At 34.5% G+C, this 23,734-nt stretch overlaps 1 protein-coding gene across 6 annotated transcripts in view; it reads right to left on the reverse strand.

Annotated features, from left to right (window-relative positions):
• ROBO2 (roundabout guidance receptor 2) overlaps positions 1-23,734 on the reverse strand; it is a 635,780-nt gene that overhangs the window by 40,632 nt on the left and 571,414 nt on the right. For 4 of the 6 annotated variants that reach the window (XM_032150412.2, XM_032755092.2, XM_032150411.2 and 1 more), the window contains 5 exons: positions 19,860-20,042; positions 13,514-13,556; positions 11,953-12,080; positions 6,621-6,902; positions 1,160-1,316 (listed from right to left, as the gene is read on the reverse strand). In XM_032150412.2, the coding sequence (XP_032006303.1) occupies positions 1,160-1,316; positions 6,621-6,902; positions 11,953-12,080; positions 13,514-13,556; positions 19,860-20,042 (793 nt within the window). Of the gene's footprint in view, positions 1-1,159; positions 1,317-6,005; positions 6,132-6,620; positions 6,903-11,952; positions 12,081-13,513; positions 13,557-19,859; positions 20,043-23,734 lie in introns of all 6 variants that reach the window. The other 2 variants (XM_032755094.2, XM_058437646.1) reach the window with 1 other exon arrangement.

The following is a 23,734-nucleotide window of genomic DNA, read 5'->3' on the forward strand; positions in this document are numbered from 1 at the left end:
AGACAAAAAATATTCGTGTGTGTGTGTATACATATGTAATGCATATATAGAGCATATATGTATATATATTTTATTTTATCAAAAAAGGCAAATGATATCATTAAAGGAAGCCAATGTTATGACATAGAAAATTCTAGTTAGAAAAATTAATCTGAAGACCTCAAAGACAAGAGTTATGTACAAAGAAAAGAGGATGAAGACAAAATTTATAAACATGTATATGTGATTTTTTAAACCAAGATAATAAACAACCATTATAGAAATACATGGATTTATTTTAATATATAAATATTTCTAAGTAAAAAAAAAACCTGTGAAAAGAAAAACTGCTTTTATTCTATATTTTTAGCTTACATAAAGGCCCACTCAATATAAATAGTGACCTGGGAATTAATTATAAGGAAGACAAAGCATTCAGAATTATTAAACTAGAACAGGATTTTTGACCAATTTTTTTTTCTTGGAATTAGAGGATAAAAAATATCAGTGTCTTTGAATTTAAAATCAATTAAGGCTTAAAGTAACAGAGGAAAACTAACTCTTGTGAGACATCTGGGAAAGAATAAGGAAACTGGTCCCATTTAAAGACCCTCGAAGAAAATTTTGTAACTTAAAAAGGTTTCATTACCGAGTGTGCATTGGCTCTGTTATTGTTCTGGCCCCTAAATTCCCATCAGAGCTGATGATTAAAGTTCTACCCACTGGCCAGGTCCCTACAATTATCCCATTGTGATGGTGCTCTACAGTGGCGCCCTGCTATGGCCAGACATCAAGTCATTAGAGAACTGCAAGGGATGATGAAGAAGGTTATTTTAATTCCCTTTTCAGCCCTTCTCAGGAGTGGCTCTTTAGTTCACAGAGCTGTGGGTACTTGCTTTCAAACTAACAAGCAATATTATAAATGGAGGCTGCATTATCATGATTGCAGACAATCTAAGGCACTTGAAGGCCAAGGATTCTCAGTCCTCAATATGTGCTGTTTTGTATTTATCAGCTAAAAATATATAGACAGTACAAACAATAAAAGAGGGGGAAATGCAATGAGCATGGTGGTGGGGGGCAAAGGAAACAGTAAGAGAGCATAAGATGATGGCAAAAATGAACAACAGAGAGGAGAGGAGAGCCCTGGCCATTTTGTTAGTATATAAAATATCTTTACCCATTTTCTTGTTGTTCCACTGCATAGTGTTCCAGCTCTGTACCAGGAAGGGGCTGGACTGGGGGAGGAGGTAGTGGGACATTGGCCCAAGTGGATCCATTGTTTTTCTGTGGTTTCGAAGAGTTTTTATTTTTCTTCTTTTTTCCACCTTTCCCACCTGAAAGTAATAATGTATTTATTCAGAGATGCCAAATAGCAGAATAAAGAGAATACATCAGATGGCAAGATGTGTTTGTTTCAAAACACCAGAATCAGTATGTTGGAATTGTTAAAAGCTATAAACAATGAAATGATATAATCAGAAAAACATTTTTATAAATCACTCAAAATGATACTGTTTTTTTTTTTCCCCAGTGCATTAACAGCAGAGCTGAATAAACCAAAAACATGGCTGCTGTATCGAAAGCATGCTTATTGATTTATTCACGTCTGCTGCCTTCACGTTTTCATTGTTAGAGGAAATAATGGGCCATAACAAATTCTTTTAAATGTCAAATTTTAGTACACTTATAATGCTCTTTTGCATAATCTCTCTCAGTGGAAAATGCAAGGTCTAAGGATATAGGCTAAACTTTCCCATCAGAATTTATTCAATTTAATTAATCCAGGAAGGGTAACAATTTTTATCTCAAAAGTAACTGATAAAAATCAGTCAGCTACAATCAGGAAAATACCTGTAAATATTTTGCCAAGATATGTTTTATAGACTTTTTAACTAATGAATGGCACAATTATTTTTGCATATGTGAATAGTTCTTAGCTATTTTAAGCATAACATCATATAATATTCCAAAAAGGAGGAAAAATTAATAATCAGTTTCAGTAGCCTTCTAATACAAATGAATTCATGCACAAAATATGAGAAGTAAGCTAGCAGCATATGAGCCATATCTAGGATTACATGGAGCTTAATGAAATATAAAAAATATAATTTATCTTTTGGACAGTGCCATGGTTTTTACTCTTCCAAAATTAAGTAGATAAAGCTTCTTCCTTAAAAGTGGACTACAGTTAGATGAGGAATGAGTACTTCTTCGAGCAGAATAACAAAGGACATTTCAGGGGACACTACATAACTTCTGTGGCTCCCACCACAGCCTACAGCAATATCTGCCAAAAATCTTACTGATTCTTTAGACTTCATCTTTCTGGAACCACAGGCTGTGAGCAAAAACTATTTGTAGCAGGGCTATTTAGCAATATAGTATCACTAGACGTCTACTGTTCTCCTTACTTCTATCAATTACTCATGTGCATCAGCCATATTGAATATTATGTAATTTAATAGAAACATATTTGAGCACCAGCAAGTGACAAAACTGTTAAACTGGATATATACTTTACTGCCAGTTATAAAATAGTGTGTGTTTTCCACATAGCATGCACACCTTCACACATATTTCAAAGAACATCCCTGCACACAAATTGCTTTCACCTTGCCTTTTATTATACTTGTTTGGTAGAATAACAGATTTTAAGAGGAAGGAGAACAGATATCTTTTGCTTAGAGGATAAGAGTTTCATATCTGGGTTTACAGACCAGTTTCCCACTTACTGGATAAGTTACTCAATAGTTACTGCCTACATTTTCACACATGTAAAACAGATATAAAGTTACTACTTCTTTGAGTTATTTTGAGGATTACAAGAGACAGTGCGTATCAACTACTCGGAATGGACAGAACATTCAATAAATGCCACTCATTTGTGTTCTTTTTTTTCCCCATATCCTCTATCTTAGAGCAAACCCAGCTCCTCTTGCTTTCTAAAGCTTTCTTTACTCCCAACTTCTCCAGGCCCTACAGTATCCCACAAACAGCCTGACTCAGAATAACAATAAACTTGCTCGAATATAAATCTGTAATGTTTGTCTTTAAGGTAGATGAACCTTAATCCTTTGTTTCCTGATGAGTCAGCAAAATTATAACACAGGAACCATTTCTTCTGTTGTAGTATCAGAACTCTGTTTCAATGATTAAAAGGGGAACAGATTGAGCTACTTGTCTTCCATAGCTTTCTCTCTAGTTTCACCTCCTTTATTCATATATAGAGAGCGCTTTTCGTTTTCCATAGTACTTTTAGAAATGTGAGGTGGTCACCACCAGAACTGAGTAACAGAAATAGACAAGTCCTTGCATCTCCATTTTATAGATGAAGCAATTGAGGTTCATTCTGAGTGTTATGTGGTCCACATTCACCCAGTAAGAGAAAAATCAGAATTCAGAGTGCAGCAGCTTTCTTTACTGGAAATTACTACTTCCAGAGCCCTGAATTCTGTGGAAGTCATTGTCCAAAGTTCAAGAAAGCCATTCATTACCTACTCTTCCAAACAGATAGATTTAAAAATATATTTTGGAAACGGGTGATTCACAGAAGAAATGTGTGAGGGCTTTCTATCCAACAATCACTTTCTCTTCTTTTGAGGAAATTTCTGCTCTCTCATTATGGGCAGTACGTGTAGGATTACAAATCAACACATCTGACTTCTTTTAGCAGTGAGCAGTGGTAGGGTTCATACCATGGTGGAGAACATACGACAGAACCAAAGCCACTTACATTCTCTGAGATCTGAACCTTGAGTGAAGTAAGCCACAGTCTGTTGCTGTTACTTGCAAACAAAGAACCTTCAATCATTTTAAGGTGAGAATTTCCTATATTATCTATCTTTTAAGGGAGCATGTTTTAATATATATTCTTTAATTTGTGTGTATATTAATATATATGTATATATATACTTTTTTTTTCCTTGAGACAGGGTCTCACTCTGTCACCCAGGCTGGAGTGCAGTGGTGCGATCACCTCCGCTGCAGCCTCAACCTCTCAGGCTCAAGCACCCTTCTACCCCAGCCTCTCAAGTAGCTGTAAATACAGTCGAGTGCCACCATGCTTGGCTGATTTTTGTATTTTTGTCAGAGATGGGGTTTCACCATGTTGATCAGGCTGGTGATTTTATATTTTTAATGGTTAGATTTTTAATGGAAGTTCTCAGAACTTAGGTATTGAATAAATATTGTTTCAAAGAGGGTGATACACTCAAATAATTCAGAAATGTCCACTTTTATCACTGTGATTATTTTAAATTGCTTACATTGCTATAAACAAATTAAGAAAATCTTATAATACCATATGATTAGCTATCCACAAGGTGGTTTGATCTTAAATTTAAGTCTTAGGAAACATGCCTATGATTATAAGCATAAGACAAAACTCTGATATTATACTCAATTGAACTCAACTAAAAAGAGAATAATCACTTCGCTCTCACCTACTAAAGAATGCTTTCTATCATCAATTTAAGTAATTTTGTATTCAAATGTAGATGAAGTAGTTAATATAATTCATAGATATATATATAAATGTCACTCAGGAGATTAATGGGTTCAAAAAAGCACTAAGCACTATTGTGAATTGTGTTCTGCTTACAATTACTCAAAAGACAACTTTTAAAACTTGATGGTGGCAATCAACACATATAGAATACTTAAAGAAAGATTGTTAAAAGTCTTAAGTAATCCATGGATTATAGTATATAGATTTATTTTTACATACTGCATGTGACTTTGCATATCTTTAATGAAATAAAAAGGAAGCCCAGGATAAATTACTTTTTAATTATTCAGAACAATTGCGAGACTTATTATAAATAAATGGCAGTCTAAATGACAGATACAAGGTCATTCAAAAAGTTCTCCTATATTATTAAACCCGTTTAAATTCATAACAGATGTTTAAAATTTTCTGGATTCTATAATATAGCTAATTCTACCAATAGGCAAGAAGAGCAAATGACCCATTTTGAAGGGAAGAGGGAGCATTAACATTTTCAGACTGAAAGGGTTCCATCTCCTGAGGAAAAGTAATTTAGAAAATGTTACCCTAATGATGTAAAAAGTTTAACTCTTTATGGCTTTGATGCCTGGTAGCCAGCCTGTGACATGCCATAATACACTATAGTCTTTTACAAATAACCTGTAATTTAAAAAAAAAAAACAAAATCTCAGTACAAACAAATAGCATATAGTTAATCCCAACAAATTAAACAAGTGGGGTCATGGAATACATTAGAAATGCACAAGGTCATCAGCCATACAATGTAAATGTCATGGTTGAAAGTTAGAGTGTGTCTACTACAACCTCCTCATTTTACAGGTAAGGATCTTTGGGCCAGGAAAATTTCACTCATAAGTCATTATAATAGGTGTATATTTTTGTCCAGTAAAGGGTGTTTCTTTCCATTTGTGCTATATGATACCAACATTATAGATTGTCAGCTTAGCTGATATATCTCACATACATATTAAAATTTATTCCATAAAAGAATTATCAATATCAAAGATTGTATGGTTTTTTGGAAATTAAATATTAATTTCCCATATTAACTTTCTTGTATAGTGCAGAATATCATTCAATAGATAAAAAATCCTATTATATGATATTTTGAAATCTTGTCCAAAAATAGGAGGTCGATATACTAATATTATGAAGTACTCCAAAATCATTTTCATTTTAGTTGAATCATCTTTTGGTATCTATAACATGGAAGTGACTTTCATGTATGATCTTATTATAAAATTCTCTTTACTCTGTTCTTTAATGAATAGTTTTAGCAGAATGGCATAATTTTTCTTTAAATATATCCGCATAGAGTTAGTATATAAAAGGGGACAGTGATTTTTCTCTTCCCTTTTATCCCACCAAGGCATGATTTCATTAGCATAAACTGTTGTCATTTGACACATAAACGCCTGACAGTGAGCTGTGATTCAGTATATCTTCATGGCTGTTAGGAACACAGGTCATATGCTGGTGACAAACAAATATTTCTCCTTACTGTGATGAGACCAACCTGAGAGACTGCCACTCCTTTCTGAGCTGTTGTGAGAGCTGGTGGTGCTGAAATCCTGAGACTGGTTGTGTGGCATTCTATTAGACAATCCCTCAGCCAATCGGTAGTCAGGAATGTAAAGTAAGGCTAAGGGTTAAAGGGCAGAGGTCATAGTGGCATCATGTGATTAGTTCACAGCACAAGCCCATGCAGAACATGCAGTTAGCAACTCAGAAGCAGATGTTGTGGGAGAGTGGGGGAATGTTTTGTCTACCCTGTCCTCATGGAAGTAGAGATGGATTGTTGATCATTAGGTTGAAAAAGAGCTAAAAGATGAAACCGATTGGCATTGGTGTGTGGTGGTGGTGGTGTGTGGTGGTGGTGGTGGTGGTGGTGGTGGTGGTGGTGGTGGTGGTGGTGGAGGAGGAGGTGGTGGCGGCGGTGGTGGAGGAGGTGGTGGCAGCGGTGGTGGTGGTGGTAGGAACTACTCAAGTTACTGGAAACATGCTGGTATCTTTTTTCAGTTTAGGTAGTAAACCTGGTAATGAATCACTAAGTCAAACAACAAATACTAATTTCTATCTCATGCACAAATGATATGAAAATACCTCCTCAGGACACAAGAACCTGACTCACCATTGTTACCTTTGTTCTGATCAGGTAGAGAATAACCAAATCCCATCAGATCTGTTTTTTGCTGAATTGAGCTTTTCCACTGGGGATCAGGCAGATCGACAGCCAATTCGTGTATGCTGTTGGAATGCAAGATCTGTGTCGTGGCATACGGGGTCGCCTGTGTTATCTGGCTGGAACTGTTGTAAGTGGTTTTGGTAGTGAAGTCAATGCTACTATAAATGGCCCCATCTGAGAGCATCGTTGCTGTTTTATCCCCTTGGCCTGGAACTGGTGGCAGCACATCTGTGGTGAACGTAGGGAAATGAAACAATTTAATGAGGCACCGGAAGCCCAAAACTATCAGGATTGCAGATGAAAAATAAGTGTGTCACACTGCACGTTTGCATTTCAGCTGAGATGGGCTTCATGAGCCACTGAAGGGTAGATGATGTACAACCATCTCCAAGCTATCAGCCTCAGTGACAGGCAGGCCTACTGCTTGCCCTTCATGTCTCACTGCTTAAAACACCTTTCCCCCCATTTTCTTTAACCATGAATGAGATGGTTGGCATACTTCACTACTGAAAAATGCTTTCAGTTGTTCACTCTGTTTTAGAGCCAATGAAAGTGTTAGCACTTTACAGTAGCAATGATAGTGAATCCACAACTCACAGATGAAAAACATCTCTTTCCACTTTATCCCAAGAGACACGGACTACAACTGCTGAATACATGCTAACATTTCCAAAATTATACTGTACTGACTATGAAGTACATTTTTTGAAGTTATAACTTGCCACTTATAGATGTGATTTCTTTGCTCCAGAAATGGAGAATGCATTCTTTTTTATTGGATAACAAAGGAAAATTTTCACGTGTAAGCCATTTTCACAATATAGCAGAATTTAACTACAGAAAAAGCAATCTCAGTGATCGGTGAGTTTAATTTATGCTATCAACTCTGAACTAGAGAATTACAGTTTCATGTTGTAATACAGCTAGAGTAAAATTAAACTGCAGGAGCAACTCTGAATATCAATCAGCCCATTTTTCATTTTGGTATGCTGAATTATTTTTACATGATGCTTTGTAATTCAGAAGTGCTGCCTCTCTCCTGAGCTCTTATTTTCCCTTTTTGGAAGAAAGATACTAACTGAATCTAAAATAGAAATCACTAAATAACACTATTTTTAATCATGTAGAGTTAAAATGATATCTTCTGAAAGCTTCATTTCATGGGACTTGAGGTCCTCAAACCACTTCATTCTTTCATTACAGGACATTTGCAACTATCATCTTAAAACTTTTAGATTAGCTGATACTCAATAGAACCTGAAATAAAAATTCTTATAGAAATATTACTTTTCCTTTTGAATTTTACATAAGCTAAAAATTGTCTTCTTTAGCAACTAGAAATAAATGTATACTATATTTTGTACACTGCATAACTTAAGTCTTTATGAAGGTTTTGAAGTTTGGAGCTTGTTTGTTTTACAATTGAGTGGATATGTACTGAAGATATTGAAGTAAATATCTTAAATGTATATCAGTGAAATTGTTAAACGTATTTAAGCTTATAATATTTCACCAGGTTGTATGAGCAAATAACATTAGTTTTGAATTTCAGAGCTTCACAACTACTTTCTTGCCCTTCTTTCTTTGAGCTATGTACTAATGACAAAATTTGATGTTAAGCATACTGCATTCTCAAGTGTTTGTTAGTATTATTTTCATTTCTCAAAAACTTTTAATATGTAGTATATTCAAATTGGTGACAATAGATCCTTCACTCTGTTCACTTTTGTTTCTGCCACTTCCACCATGTCCTTCACTGATGAAGATTCTCCAACTTCACACACTTTGAATTTAAAGTTCTCCAGAGCTTTAGATGTGGATTGCAAGCCACTTCGATGGCAAGCTTTTCAAATGGCTGTGTGCTCAAATGTTAAACAATGAAGAAAAGTGGCCCAAGAATCTAATCCTACATAATATTGCTATACAACTAATGCTATGGCTCTGGAAATCGAATCTCTCCTCTCCCTGCTAGATAAAATTACAATCAGCCTGCCTTTAAGTCTAAGTGCTTCTGTATTGATTTTTAGATTGCATATTGTCTTCAAATATGATTTGATCATCCCTACATTTTCAAAAAATAAACTGAATTACATTCTAACAACATCAAAATATTGGAATATTGCACATGAATATTCGGATGTTAAGGAGAGTCCTGTAATACCAGATGATTTGGAACTCTGGGCCGGCCTTCCTCCCAACAGGCTAGACCTAAATAGGTGATGTCATATTTAGCAGGTTTTTTTTCCATTTCCATTTATCGCAGTCCCCACCTACCAGTCCTTAATGTTTTAGGCTGTCTGACTAGTGCTTGTTAACACTTGTGTTTGAAACCTATGAGTTATAGAAACGCTTCCTCTACTTGGAATTGGTAATTCGTTCTGTAGTTTTTCAGCACCTTGGTTATACTTGTACTCACATTTATTTCCTTTTGTTTTATATAATTATCTGTACGAATGACTGTCTCCTTCACTGTATCATAAAGTCACTTGAAGACAGGAGCATATGGGATTTATGTCTGCATTTTCACGATTGCTCACTCAGTGTTTTGAAGAGAGTAAGCACTTGCTGACTTGAATGGTTAAATAATATTTTTTATGGTTTGCTTTGATAAAATGTAGATTTATGCTATAATTAGTAACTTTATTATTCTAAGTACTATTTTTATTACATTCAAACATGTATTGTCATTTCATTCTTAAAGGGAAAATGTCAGTATCCATCCTTATTCTTCCAAGTGAATATGGTTATGTAGTCATACATGTGAATCTGCCTTTACAATACAAAGCAGAGTTTTCTACAGCCAGATCTCAAATTATTTATCTTGAGAAAACTTAGCTTCTTGATCCTTAAAATGGAAATATGACTATCTATTTCATACATTATTATGCAAGCAAAATGAATTAAAAAATTTTAACAGTATTTCTGGCACATAGTAAATGCTGAAAATGACTATCACATGGATAAGGGACACAGTCAACTCTACCAAAACGTTGTCTTGGCCTTGCTGTTCATCTATGAGATATTTCACATCACGAAAATTAAGTGAAAATGGAAGAAAAACCTTGCAAATCTCCAAGTGTACCCTTTTGTTAAATTTGAGATATTTTAGACGTTAAGGCGGCCTGTGGAAACTGAAAATTCATTTTCTCCATCTGTGAGCATTTACTTTTTGATATAACAATACCATGTCATATTATTTCAATAAAAATACAAGAGGTAAAATTATTTCAATAAAAATACAAGAGGTAAAAGAGGCAGCTATTCTTTGATTGACAAAAGCTGTGGGAACAGAATTCCTTTTGACAAAATCAGTCTACGTAGCAGGGGGAGGGACATTCTTGTTTCCTGATGAGCAGGTGCTCAGGCGCAGAAACTACCCATGGCAAAGTGATAGCTGACAGTTGCTCACAGTCGGGTCACTTAGGGGAGGAAGCCACTACCAGAGTATCTGGGCAAGTGAGAGTTCTAAGTGGGGTGTGTTGGCTTGCAGAAGCGGAAGAGGAAGCTGAGGAGTCATATAACTTACTTTCCATTCTCTCACTCACTCACTCCACTGACGCCTGGTCATTGATGGTATGCCAAGCTTTGGGATATATATATATATATTCATCTATATAAATAAATATATGTATTCATCTATTTAATCCTCATTACACACCTATGAAGTAGGAATGGTTATTTTCTGTATTTTATTTGCAGAAGGGAAGGGAGTTCTCCTCACAGTTGGTACTGACAGAATGCAGACTTATGCAATAATTAGTAGTTTCATTATTTGAAATACAACTTTAAATATAGTCAAGCATAGTGGTAATCCATTCTTAAAGAGAAAATGCTGTGAATGAATATTCTTCTCAGTTCTCAGTCAATCTGGTTATATATTCATACATATTAAATTAACCCATCAAGGCTTACAGTGGACTCAGAAAAATTTAACAGGGCCCTGGGCCTCCTTCATTAATTCTAAAAGTGCAGAAATCTTACAGCAAATTCATACAGCTTTGCTTGGATCACAGCACTATTCTAATTAATCACTCCAATTTTCTACTGTTACTCCATTCTTCATCCAGCAGCAGGCTGGATGACTTAAAACAGTACTTGGATCCCAGCATTCTCCTCTGAAAAATCCATCAACGGCTTCTGATTACCCTCTGAACGAAGTCTAAACTCTTTATGTGGCTTAAAACGTCCTTTGTTATCTATCCTTCTATATTTCTTACCATTTCTGCTTCCTTGTATTTTATACTCAAGTCATTAGGAAATTCCTCCATTTCTCAAGTAGGTCAGTCTCTTTTATTTCTGGAACTTAAAATAGAGCAATTTCTTTTCTAAACACTTTTTTTTTTTTCATACTTTTGATTCATTTTTAAACTTGCAGCAGGTATCAACTTAATACTCTGTTCATAGAGCTTTCTTACTCCCAATTGGTAGACATTCCATGTGGGGTTCTGGCCAGGCAGTTTAAGTACATTTAATGTCTGTACGCTCTTCCACCAATGGAAAACGCACATGAACCTGCCAAGCCACACTAAGATCAGAGAGTTCCCTACTCCTCTCATCATTCTCTAAACCCAGCTCTCTCCTATTGACTGGATGTAAAGGTGAAGTCAGGGGAGGCGGTAGTTATTTACAGTAGGTTACTTCTGTCTCCTTACAAACCCACAGGGAGAGGACTCCGGCACCAAATTTTGGAGGCTTTAGTATGTTGGCTACTTAGCACTTTTTTGTCTTTTTTTTTTTTTTGGATAACAGTTACTAGTTGTGAAACTACAGAAAAGTTCTCTCTCAACATGTTATATTGACTTAATTGTCTATTTCTTACATGACATATTATATGAGGGTAAGAACCATCTTTTTTATATCAATATTAGATTCTTATGGTCTTCCATAGTGCCAAGTACACAGGAGATGCTCAATAAATACATGTTAAATGAGACAGAGAAGGGAAACCTCTAGTCCAAAACCATAAGCCCTAGTTAGCAAAATAGTCTCTGAGTTCAGTAATCTTGTACTAGTAATCCTGAAAGCATATATATTATAAGTATTTATCACCTTGGTTAGTAACAGCTTCCTTAAAAGTTTGGTTTTACTCAAGGTAATAAAGACACAATAGTTTTATGTTAAAATATTTAGCAAATGTACAGCACTATTAGTGCATATGTTTCATTAATTTTAATTATGGGATAAATACTCCCTGATATGTCTCTTTAAAAAAATCCAGGAAGGTCAAAAAAAAGAGAGCGAGAACTCAAATAACATTATTTTAAAAAACACAACTTACCTCCACGGCCAAAATTTCCAATCTCATTTGGGCCACTGTTGCTATTATTTACTGGCAAGCTCGTGGCTGGCCAAGAATCAGCAAGCCATGGATAGCTGGGATCACCAGCATTTAGAAGACCTGGACGGCTAAAACGGAAATTACAAGGAATCAACACGGAGCTCAGTGCAAGATTTTGACACTCGTCTCATGCAATATAAAGGATTAAGAAATGGAAGATTTTAATTGACTTCCAATTAATGTATGTAGACTCCCTAGAATTAAAGAACTCCAGCAATTCATTAAGGCTGTACATAGATTAACAGTGGACGCAGGGAGTCCTTGCCCGGGATTCTGTCAATGTCCAAATGAATTCAGGTGTCTGTCCTGAAACTGGTAGAAATCAGTAACATACTAGGATCCCAAAACAAGGTTTGATGATAAATTGGCACCTCAAGGGAGCAACTGCTCAAAGTGACTGCTCTATGTCAGCCATTTCTAAGACTTTGGGCTATTCCTTCCTCAATTCCTGCGGCTACCTTATGTATCTGTTCCCTCTAGGCTGTAACCCTTGTTATGAGCCGTCATGCTTGATTTGGAGGCAAGGAACTTAAGTGAAATTAATGAACAGTACTTATACTGCTCCAAAAATAGCACATTTCCAAGTTCTAAATTGTAAAATATCAGGGGAATATTAAGGGTTTTTTTTAAAGGTAATAAAAGATACACTGTGATCTGATCCAGCATGTGAATATAGTCTATGAGTAAAATTTCCTTCACGTCTTATTTAATAAAGAAAGAACTTCCTTCTTTAACATAAAAGATGGGATTCTGATTCCTTTCCAGATTACTAGCATATTTACATGGAAATAGAACGTCTATAATCATGACACTTTTCTTTTGATAGACCCCGTCTGGTGCAATCCCTAAGAGAAACATGTGTTTCTATGGAAACTGCAAGAAGGAGACCCAACTGCTTTCTTGCTACAGCCACAAACTCTCATTAGACTTCATCTCTTTTTGCTCAAATATTGATTAAATGGGAGATTGGAAGTTATTACCACAGCCTAATTACAATCTCCATATTGGCAAAGGGAAAATAGATGAGGATATATGAGTTTGTTATCAGCTTTTATCAATTTCAATTGAGTATCCAAAGTTGTGAAATCCAGTCCTATCAATCTATAGCCTATTCATCATCCATGAATCATTTACTTTGTGATCGATTATGTGTAATTGTTCACTCACAGCAATTTAGTGAGAGCCAATAAGGAGTCTTAAACAACAGCAACTTCATTTGCTAATGTCTAATTAATGCAGTAAACATCCTGCTAACAAATGAACACATTCCATGTGATATTTACTACTAATTTCTTCAGGGGCATCTGGGAGTTATGAAACATCTGGTCTTGATTCTTCTAAAGTGCACAACAGATAGATCATTAAACTTTGTGGTAAGCCATTTAATTCCTCCTAGAATTCTCAGACTTTTAAGTGATCATTTATTACAATAATAGGCTCTTACTATAGAGTTTCCCCAGTCCTGATTAAAAATAATAATGAAACAATCTCCGTAGCATACCTTCCATTGCTCATTAGTCCTCCATCGCCTCTTTGAAACGTAACTGTAAAAAGAAGGAAGACATGCACACACAAGTAGTCAATATTAATTACAATTAATAACAACTACATATTGGCCCTTAGTTTAGAGCTGAGGCCTCTGGGAATTTTAACAAAATATAATTAACATAATTGTACAGAGAGTAACAAGCAGTGGTTTGGCCCAAGGCAAAGCCATCATTTGCTCCAATTTTAATAGGACATTTCAAAATTCTTTAAGCCAAATCCATGGTTAAGTTAAAGAACCAATTCGTATTTAAATGTCAAACCTGTTACAATTAGTATATATAGTGGTATTGCAAGATCAACATAGCATTATTGTGAATTTATCAAATCAAGATTTTTAATTTTAAAACAAAGATGTCCTAATTAGAAGGCATAAGACAAAACACTTATAAATTGAAACAGGAAAGTTCCAACATGTTATGTCCTTCTAATGAAACAAGAAAAACAAATACTTATTGACTACAGATTTTTCACCATCATAAATCCTTTTATGACCCTCATAAACAGTGATAATTACAACAGACATGAACGATAATAGAGAATAACATGCTCACAAAAATGAAATTTTCAAATAATTGATACTGAATATATTCCTAATTGTATGTAGTGATCAGAAAAGTTGAATCCTCCATATAACTATGGAACTTATTAGCAACACCAATAAGCATCCACCAGAGCCACAGCCAGTGAATCCACTCTCTCCAGCCGATAGTTTCAAGCCTACAAAGCCAGCAACATGAAAGTGGATTTTAAGGACTGGCCAAAGAATGTTATTATCAGTTCAGGTCCATCATCCATTATCCAAACCTTTGCAGCCAAATGTATCTGGACTCCAGAATGATTCAGAATTGAGAAAGGTAATATACTTTGCCTATTACAAAGAGGTTCTGAGACAGTAAACTGTATTCAAAGTTAGTTTTTCTGCAGTAGAATATGAATATCCATGATTAGTAGGATAAAGTCTACAAATAGCTTCACATTAATTTGGATCAAATTTTGCCATTAAATTAGTTAACTAGAAAATTATTTTTAAAAAGAAATGTGGTGTTTAGAAGTGTACAGCTTGCAAAAGTGCAATAAACCTGCAATTCTGACCAAAATTAATGTGGATTGGCTAAACCAATCACTGGGGATGAAGAAAAAAATATGATTTTCACAGCTGTGAACCCAATAAACCCTATCTTTGGAAGGGATTGATTATATTTACTACGATTTTTTTTAATGTGGTGAGTACAGGTGAAAATAAATGAAATTTAATTAGTTGATTCATATTGTAAGTAAATAGAGGATATATTGTCATTTAATATATACACATAGTGAATACTTCTTAATTTGAATAACTCTCCATAACTCCTCTGTTCTCAAGTTTGGGCTATCAAATATGATGATCAGTCTTTAAATTTTACACATTTCCAAATGAAGTCCCTCCTTTAAGGTTATCTAACTAATATTATCTCTCATGCTATCATAATCAGGTAATATGATTCTAAACTCCAAGGGTCTTCATGGGACAGTAAAGCATATCAGGGCTTTTAGGAACTTCTTATTGGTATCTGAAATATACTGCCTTATCAACTTTATGTGTAATATCTCAAATGCATTGCAAAACAATCCTGACATAACCTTTGCATCTGCTCAACACTGGCTGCAGGCACATGCTCAGAGAAGATGCAAAGGCTCACTGAAATGCGGGAAATCAGGAATCAGCAGTGCATCTTTCCCACATTGTGCCCCTTTAATAACTGCTTTTAACCAAAAAGAATTAATCTGAAATAATTAATGCAAAAAATTGAGCACTGGAGATATTAAATAAATGCCTGATTAGTACACACACAATGTGAAAACACTATAGCTAATTAGCTTTCCATCTGATGTGACTTTCTAGTTTGTGTTTTTTTTTTTATGGACTATCAAGTGATTGTTTTAGTCTGTTAAAAGAGAGTTAAGATAATGGTGTGAATATCATTGTGAATATGCAAATAAGCAGATGCTCATGGGTTACACCTCAAAATGTGCTGTTTAAGAGATATGTGAGAAGCTAAGTAGTTTTCCCTAATTTAGATGCTCTTTTGTCTCATTCAAACTTTCTGTTACTGCCAGAGCAATAAATAATATTAGAGCAAAGGAGGACAACAGAAGCAGAGGTACAAACATTGAATTGCACTTAATTTTAATATACGAACCAGTGGCAAATTCTTCATGACGTGTAAAGTTTAAAGCATTATAATAGAACACTGAAAACCTTATAAAAAATTTATCATGAGGCCAGGCGCCGTGGCTCACGCCTGTAATCCCAGCACTTTTGGAGGCCAAGGGGGTTGGATCACGAGGTCAAGAGTTCAGGACCAGCTTGGCCAAGACGGTGAAACCCCGTCTCTACTAAAAATACAAAAATTAGCCACGCACAGTGGCAAGTGCCTGTAATCCCAGCTATTCCGGAGGCTGAGGTAGGAGAATTGCTTGAACTTGGGGGGCGGAGGTTGCAGTGAGCCAAGATTGCGCCACTGCACTCTAGTCTGGGCCACAAGTGAGAGTCTCTCTCAAAAAAAAAAAAATATATATATATATATACACACACACATATATATATATATACACATATATATATACACATATATATACACACACACATATATATATACACACATTTCTCTCAAAAAATTATATATATATATACACACATAATGCATTAAAGTTAATTTGCAAACTTGTTAGAGTATGAACACTATAGTATGTGTGGCCTATATCTGGCAATTGAAAATTAAATGCTGTGAGCAAAATAATTTTAATTTAAAAATATTTCATATTAAGCATTTGGGACAATCTGTTTTCTATTTCTGTTCCCATCATCGTTAAAAGATGTTTTTCAAATGATTCTAGACTGCTAATAGGGTGTCAAAATATTCTATAAAGACACTTATCTCTATCTCTGCATATTAACTATACAAAGGCAAAACTTCACACATTATGTAAATATTTGGTGACCTTAAAAAGGCTCACATATAATTTAGTACACAATCTAAATTTCCATTTTGTATTATTTCTGTCAGAATTTTTTAAAAAACCTTATCTCAATGGGTTATTTAGTCATGTTTTTAAAGCAAGGGAAAAACAGGGAACACTTTTTCAAGTTTCATTTTTTACTTTATGCTTCAAAACTTTTAGATTTGTTCTATTTTGAAAAGTAGATCAAAAGTAACTAACTTCTATTAGATCATGAGATTTAGGGCAGACTACAAATAACTATGAACAATTAGAACTCCTAAAATGGAAATCATATCTGGTGTTTTGATCAGCATTTTGTGTGCCTGTGTGCAGAGAGATGAACATACAAATAAAATTCCACAGCAAATTGAAAGCTATTTTCAGGTGGTTCTCATTTCAAAGAATTGTTTGCCTTGAAGCTCTAAGAAGGGTTGGGCGTGGTCAGGCAATCTTGTTCTTGTCACAATTTTGATAATCACAGAATAGTAACTTTGTGCTTATTAGAGATACATATAGAATAACTGTGAATCTCAATCAGAAGTCTCTGTTAGCAGCTAAAATTAAGAACTTTCAAGGAGTTACATACAGAATATTTTAGCTTACACTAACTGAATAGGGCTAAGGTTTCCAAAAAGTTCTGCAGACACCACAATTTAAAATGTTTTTGAATTGCATGAAATATTTTGAATTTCTTGCAATTTTTACAACAAATGTAAGGTAAAGAGATTTTGCAAGGTTATGGCATACAAAAAGTAACTCTAATATTACCTCACAGGATTAATCCTAATCTCACGCCTGCTACAAGTCGGGTAGAGGAGGAGAAAACATAACTGGTAAATTGACATTTTGAGTGAGGAAGCTTTCCGAGTGCCTATCTTTAGTAGGTCACATTTTCCTACTCCAAATGGAAACTTTTCCGTTGCAGCCAAGCCTCATTCCCTTTCCCGATAAGCTGTCTCTCAAATATGAATGTAGATTAATCCTTTTTTAATAAGCACTAACTCAGCCCAGATAATCAGAGTATAAAAAATCCATCAAATCTTTTAAGTGCCTTGGATGGTTTTGTCCAGTAATTTATATTTCACTGACGATTTTAAGACCTATGTGTGAAGTGTTTAGCATTTCACATAATTTGCTCACTCATATTAAATTGTTTATATTTACTGAGCTTCATAAAATCTGTTATCTTCAGAGTGAGCCATCTATCAGTTAGGTATAAAACTTCTGAAAGGCTTCTCTCTGGCTTGGCCTTACTCCAAAACACCTGAAGGGCATAGCACCTTCTGAGTTAGCAGTTCTTCTACAAGCAGATGAGTATCAATAACAATAAAAAAATTCTAACAGGAAATGTACTATTCTTGTCAAGCTCAATGATCAACATATATTTTCAAATTAAGTGCATAGGTTGTGCAAAGAATTGCTGTTAAAAAAAGAAGAAAAGTCTCTCTGGTGTAATTTTACTAACAGTATAAACTTACCAACTGTGAGAGATATTTTATTTATAAGGAGTGAGTGAATGAAGAAGTATGGAGGATAAAAATGCAACACTCCAAATGTGAATATATTAGAACTTTGCACTGAACTGACCAGCACAGTCAATTTTTTATTATCATTTTATTATCCCTACACTCAAGTGAAGGGATAAACACAAAATAGTCCATGAATTAAATCAGTTCTTCCTTATATTTCATATGATTTATACGAGTGTATCACAGAGATGTAATATAACATGGTGGCTGATTAAACAGAAAGGTTGACGGGCAATACCTTCAGCGATGAAGGCAGAGAACTGGACTGCATTACAAGAAGGTACATTAAAGTATCATTAATTTTCCAGACTCTGACACTCAGTTACTGCCTAGCACCCCTTTCTGCAAAGAATCCCTCACTGTTGAAGTGATATAGCACTTGGGTGACAAATTATGAGGAAGCAGAGAGGCAGCAACCAGTGAGAAATGAGAATGGCAGAATGATGGCATGTCACCAAACATGGAAGCCTTTTGTCAATGGATCTGCTGTACTACTTTCTCTAGTCCTGGAAATGTATTCTAACAAGTAACTAATAAATTTTAACTTCATAAGATGTAGACACAAGCAACAATGCTATAATCAAATGATCATAAACATATAAATGCATCAAATAACAAGCAAGGCAACCAAGTCAGTGCTATACTTAGCATTTTGCACTATTTCCACATTCTCGGCAGTTTAGGAGCCTACAAGCCACAGCATCTTAAAAGCTTAACAACCAATGACGCCTCTGTCAAAATCAGTTACTAAGACATTTATGCTTCCTACCAAATTTAATATTAGAAATAGAAGATTGAATATAATGTCTCAAAAACTTCTTACATATTTGTAAAATCATGTCAAATTAAAATTGCTCCCTTGTAAATTCTAGAAAGTGTGAAATGTTGTGAGATATTTCTTATCATTGTTGTTGGAGAAAATATTTAAAATAAACTGCACTTAAAATTGTAATTGAACATTGCTTCAGTATTGAGTTCATTCTTTCAGTCGCTGACTTTAAAATCTTGTGTGTCCTCTCTCTCTTCTCTCTCTACCATGGAGATATTTTGAAGGCCACATTATAGGACACCCTTGAAACTCTGTCTTGGATTCTAAGAAGAAAACATTGTTATGAATATGTAGACCATCTAGGGTCTTCTTTTTATTGTTCTGCTTCAGCTTCTTTCTCTTTTTCTTCATTTTCCTTTTCTTTTAAAATACTGTTCATTTGCATTGTAATAAGAGTCTATTTAAGTGAACAGTAAATCACTTAATTCATGCCTCATCAGTCTTATCAATTCTGGTGAGATTTTTGCTTGTCAGTATTTTTCATGAGGGACATATCCTATTGTAATCTGCATCCTGACACACTAAAAGCTATATTTCAAATTTTTCTTCTTTCCTGAACATTGAAGTAATGCTCATGCATAAATCCACTTCTCAAACATGGCTTCATAGCATGTAACACATAGTCTGTGTGTGTGTGTGTGTGCGTGTGTGTGTGTGTGTGTGTGTGTATTTGAGTTTATGATTTCAAAGAACTAGTTGAGAAAAACAGTTTAGCATTTTTATCAGTCTGTGCTCTTGTTATGCTTCACTGGAGCTACAAGCAGAAAGACTGCCTTATGGTTATAAAGCGATACGGTCAAGAGCAATGCATTAAAGCATGTTGAGTGTAATTGCATTTTACAGTGCAGCTTTCTAAAATAAGCCAAAATCACTCATTTGTTATTCCTTTCTGTTCCTTCCATTCATTTCATTACATTCCTACAGATAAGAGATTTTCTTAGCTAGAAATAGTCACTTACCAGCATAATTACTGAGTCCCTTCCTCTTCTTTCTTCGCCAATACAACCATATGCTAAAACCCATCAGAATTACCCAGCAGGCACCACCAATGCCAGCGATAAAGGCCGGTTGCTTCACCACATCAGTGATTTGCTCTGTTATGCTGTTACTGTTTTCAGTAATGACAACTTCATTGCGTCTCCCTACGGAAAAAACAATAGTATTAGTATATATTAAAGCAAAAATAAGCACAGGAATACAAACATGGTGCATCAAAAATAAACAAAAATTATGTGAAGGCAGGAAATACTTGTTTTGAGCCTATCACAAGTATTGATAAGCATAGCTCATAATTTTCAAAAGAATAATCAAATCATGAGTTTGCAAATGTGATTAAGAACACTGACCTCTTGTGTTGTGGTTTGCTGTGGACGAATTCACAACATATGTTGATTTATCACCTTATAAATTATAAAAATAAGTACTAGGAGTTGAATTAATAACTTATCTTGAATTACATCAAGTATTTTTAAATCTAGTTCTCATTTTTAAGAAAGCAATTACAACTCTTAACATGGAGAATTTGCAAATTGCCTTTCTGCTAAGGCACGGTCCATATTCAAATGTTCATAATTCACAAGGACATGTAACTTAATATTGACCTTAATATTCTACCAAAGAACTTATTTTGAGCCAATATCCTTTAATTTTCTGGGAAGTATTAAAATTACCATACAAAACAATGACAATTATGTAAACAGCCTTCACAGAGATCAGCATGTATAATTAAAATATGAAAAAGATGAAACTCATATATTCCCTTAAAGTATTTGAAACTAATTTGAAAATCCATTTGAAAGCTAAATTTAAAGAACAACTTAAAAATTAACTTTGAGGTCTCCATTACTGAGAAATGCATTTAAATCTGGACTAAGATTATTCTAGAACTAGTCATGTTTGGAAAATTTAGCCCTCTCAGATAATTAAGAAAATCTCAATCTACAATTTAAATAGGTCTTAAATTTGTGGAATCATAAGATTTATGGGCTTATGTAGCAGATTAAGAAATGTAGACACTGGGAATTAAGTGATTTCTAATGTCAATATCATGCCTAATTAGTGACTAATCAAAGACTTTAAAAGGTAAATGGTAAGCAAAATATAAATGGCACATTTCAGCATATCACATCAAAGGAATGTGTGGGATTTTCCTTGTTTTCTTTATAGCACTGTAATATATTAAAAAGATCATGATCTTTGAAGTCATGATTTTGATGAAACCACTCTGCCACTTACTAGCTAAAGTAAGCAGTAAGCTTATATAGGGCACTAAATCTTCTAGAGCCCGTGTCAATTAGTTGGCACCAGTATTGTCTACTTCATATATTTTGGGAGGGTTTAAGTGGAGGCTCATATGTAGTTTTTGACTCAAAATTATGACCCATGTAAGTTTCAGGGCTGCTTTAAGGGCTTCTCAGTCAACCTCAGTGTCATGAGTGATAAATTATCTAGACTTGAGAATCCTGCCGATCTCAATTCACTTGTTTATCTCACTGCTTCTCCTTCCTTCCAAGGCAGAAAATTAGCCTACACTTCCTAGCATCTTTTGCAGCAGAGTTCAAAAAAGTCACTGAGCATCAGCCAGTGGCAACTAGGAACAAAAAGTGAACACAACCCTCCAGGCCTGATCCGTAACACTGCCTTGACTTGAAACTCTCTTTCCTCATTGGTTGGACAGAAACAGGGGAGCTGTTGGAGGATGTTAAGCTTCCAAGAAATGGCAGAGCTATGATTTGAAAGATCCAAAACCCCTGAATAACGGTATAGAGCAGAAACTCCATTTCCCATTCTGCTGACCCATATTGGTCGGGGCTGTGAATTAGAAATAAAATTTTATTTTGTTAATCTTTTCGAAATTCAGGCTTTTTTGTTATAGCTGCTAGCATTTCCTTATACATACTTATAATCCATTCCTGAAGGGTCTTTTGTATTAAATTTCAGATTTAAAAACCAGCTCCATTTATGTAGTAAATCTGGCTCATTTTCCCCACTGTCTGCCTTTAATTATTATACATGTAAACATAGTCAAAACTGTATTTAAAATGAGCTCATATTTTCAGTATGAGACATACACCTATCTGGTGATTTCTTTAACTATTAGGAATTATCAGGAAGAAAACAAATACCTTATTGAACAAAAAGAAAAGAAAATTTGGCCTTCATTTTTGTAAAGGATCCATAATATATCCTATTTAGTAAGGTGCAATATTTATGTTACTCAAGGTGTATTGCTATTTTTTATGCTGCTGGTATTTTTGAAACAATGTTGTCAGTTGGACTAATTAGAGCATAGACAAGGGTTGTGTGTGACCTGTAACACTCCATTGTTCTTGCAGACAAAAAAAAATAATGAAATATAATGTCTTCATCCCATTGGAGAATAATGAAGAACAAAACTAATTTGTTGGACTAAAAATTAATTAGACACATCAGATTCTATTGTACCTATTACTGTGAAAGTTTGCAGCTGTTCCACATATTATAACCAACTATGTAATGTAAGCGTGAAAAGCCAAATGATTAGAGAAGCAATAACTATATTATTAAGCAAGATAACTAAAATTCTTAAGTCAGTGTAAATTGGTTACATGACACACTGCTTAATGGATATATATCTGAATGTATTTGATTGCAGTTTTGTGTCTGTAAATGCAATGATGCAGAATTATGGACACTATGATGTAGAAGTCATCTTACCATAGGAAACTGCACAGAAAAGAACACCACCAATGTTAAGCCAGTGTAAGGCAGTGTGCTACATTTTTACAATGTTTGAATTAATGGTCCCTTCATGGAACTTTCTGGAAGGAAGGCTAAACTGAGAATGAATAGATGAAACAATACATAGTCTGGCATAGTAGAAATCTAAAATTCAAATGCCAATACATGATTTAATTAAAGCAAAGGGGAAATGTGGTGCAGTTTGAGGCACTTCAAGCGCCGTTTCCAGTTCTGAATAGACAATGGGAAAGGGTAAATTGAAACAGAAAAGATTAGCCGTCACTAAATCACTTCTCAACTAAGGAATAACAGTTGTGTAGATAAGGGCATCAGACAAGATGTTAAGGTAGATACGCAGGACTAATTAAGGAAACAATTAGAAGGCTTCTCAGTACAAGAGTAGATATTAAAAAGAAATAAATCTCTGAAGAACAAATAGCCTTTTCTAGGTTGAATTGTGATTTGTGTGTGTGTGTGTGTGTACACAAAAAATAGAATTTCTGTAATTCTGTTTTTATAATTACATTTTGAGTATAGCATATTCTATTTGAATAAAAGATATATTATTTTCTAGATTACTTTTATCTCATAGAAAAATGTGAAAACACTTGTATGAAATGCTAAATAGTAAATTCAAAGGTACTCATTATCCATCTGAAGACTCAGACTTTTATAAATGATAGGGAAATTAACTGAAATTTTCTATTTGATTTAAAATAATCACTAACTTTATTATTTTAAGTTACAGTTCAATTGTTCAGTGCATAACTGTGATTGTCATGACATGAGCTTGGTTATATTGTATGCTTGTAATTTTTTACTTCCTTACAAGGAAATAAATCCCCCAAATATCTGGCAGATAGTCACTAGGAAGAAAAAGAAACAGAAAGCTCTACTTAAGAATTTAGTATTTATTACTGAAGATAACCAAAAAAAAACTATGAAAGGAAAATACGTTATTTGACAGTTACTTGACAATCTTAGTTATCTTTCACTTAGAATAATTATATTCAGCCAATCCATTTCATAAAGATATAGATACAGATATAGATATTTTGTACTGCCTCTCTGGCATATATATGCCAGTATACAGTACATATATATAGTTTTTTAA

This window comes from Hylobates moloch, unplaced genomic scaffold (genome assembly GCF_009828535.3).
Source record: "Hylobates moloch isolate HMO894 unplaced genomic scaffold, HMol_V3 SCAFFOLD_4, whole genome shotgun sequence".
Classification (NCBI taxonomy): Eukaryota; Metazoa; Chordata; class Mammalia; order Primates; family Hylobatidae; genus Hylobates; species Hylobates moloch.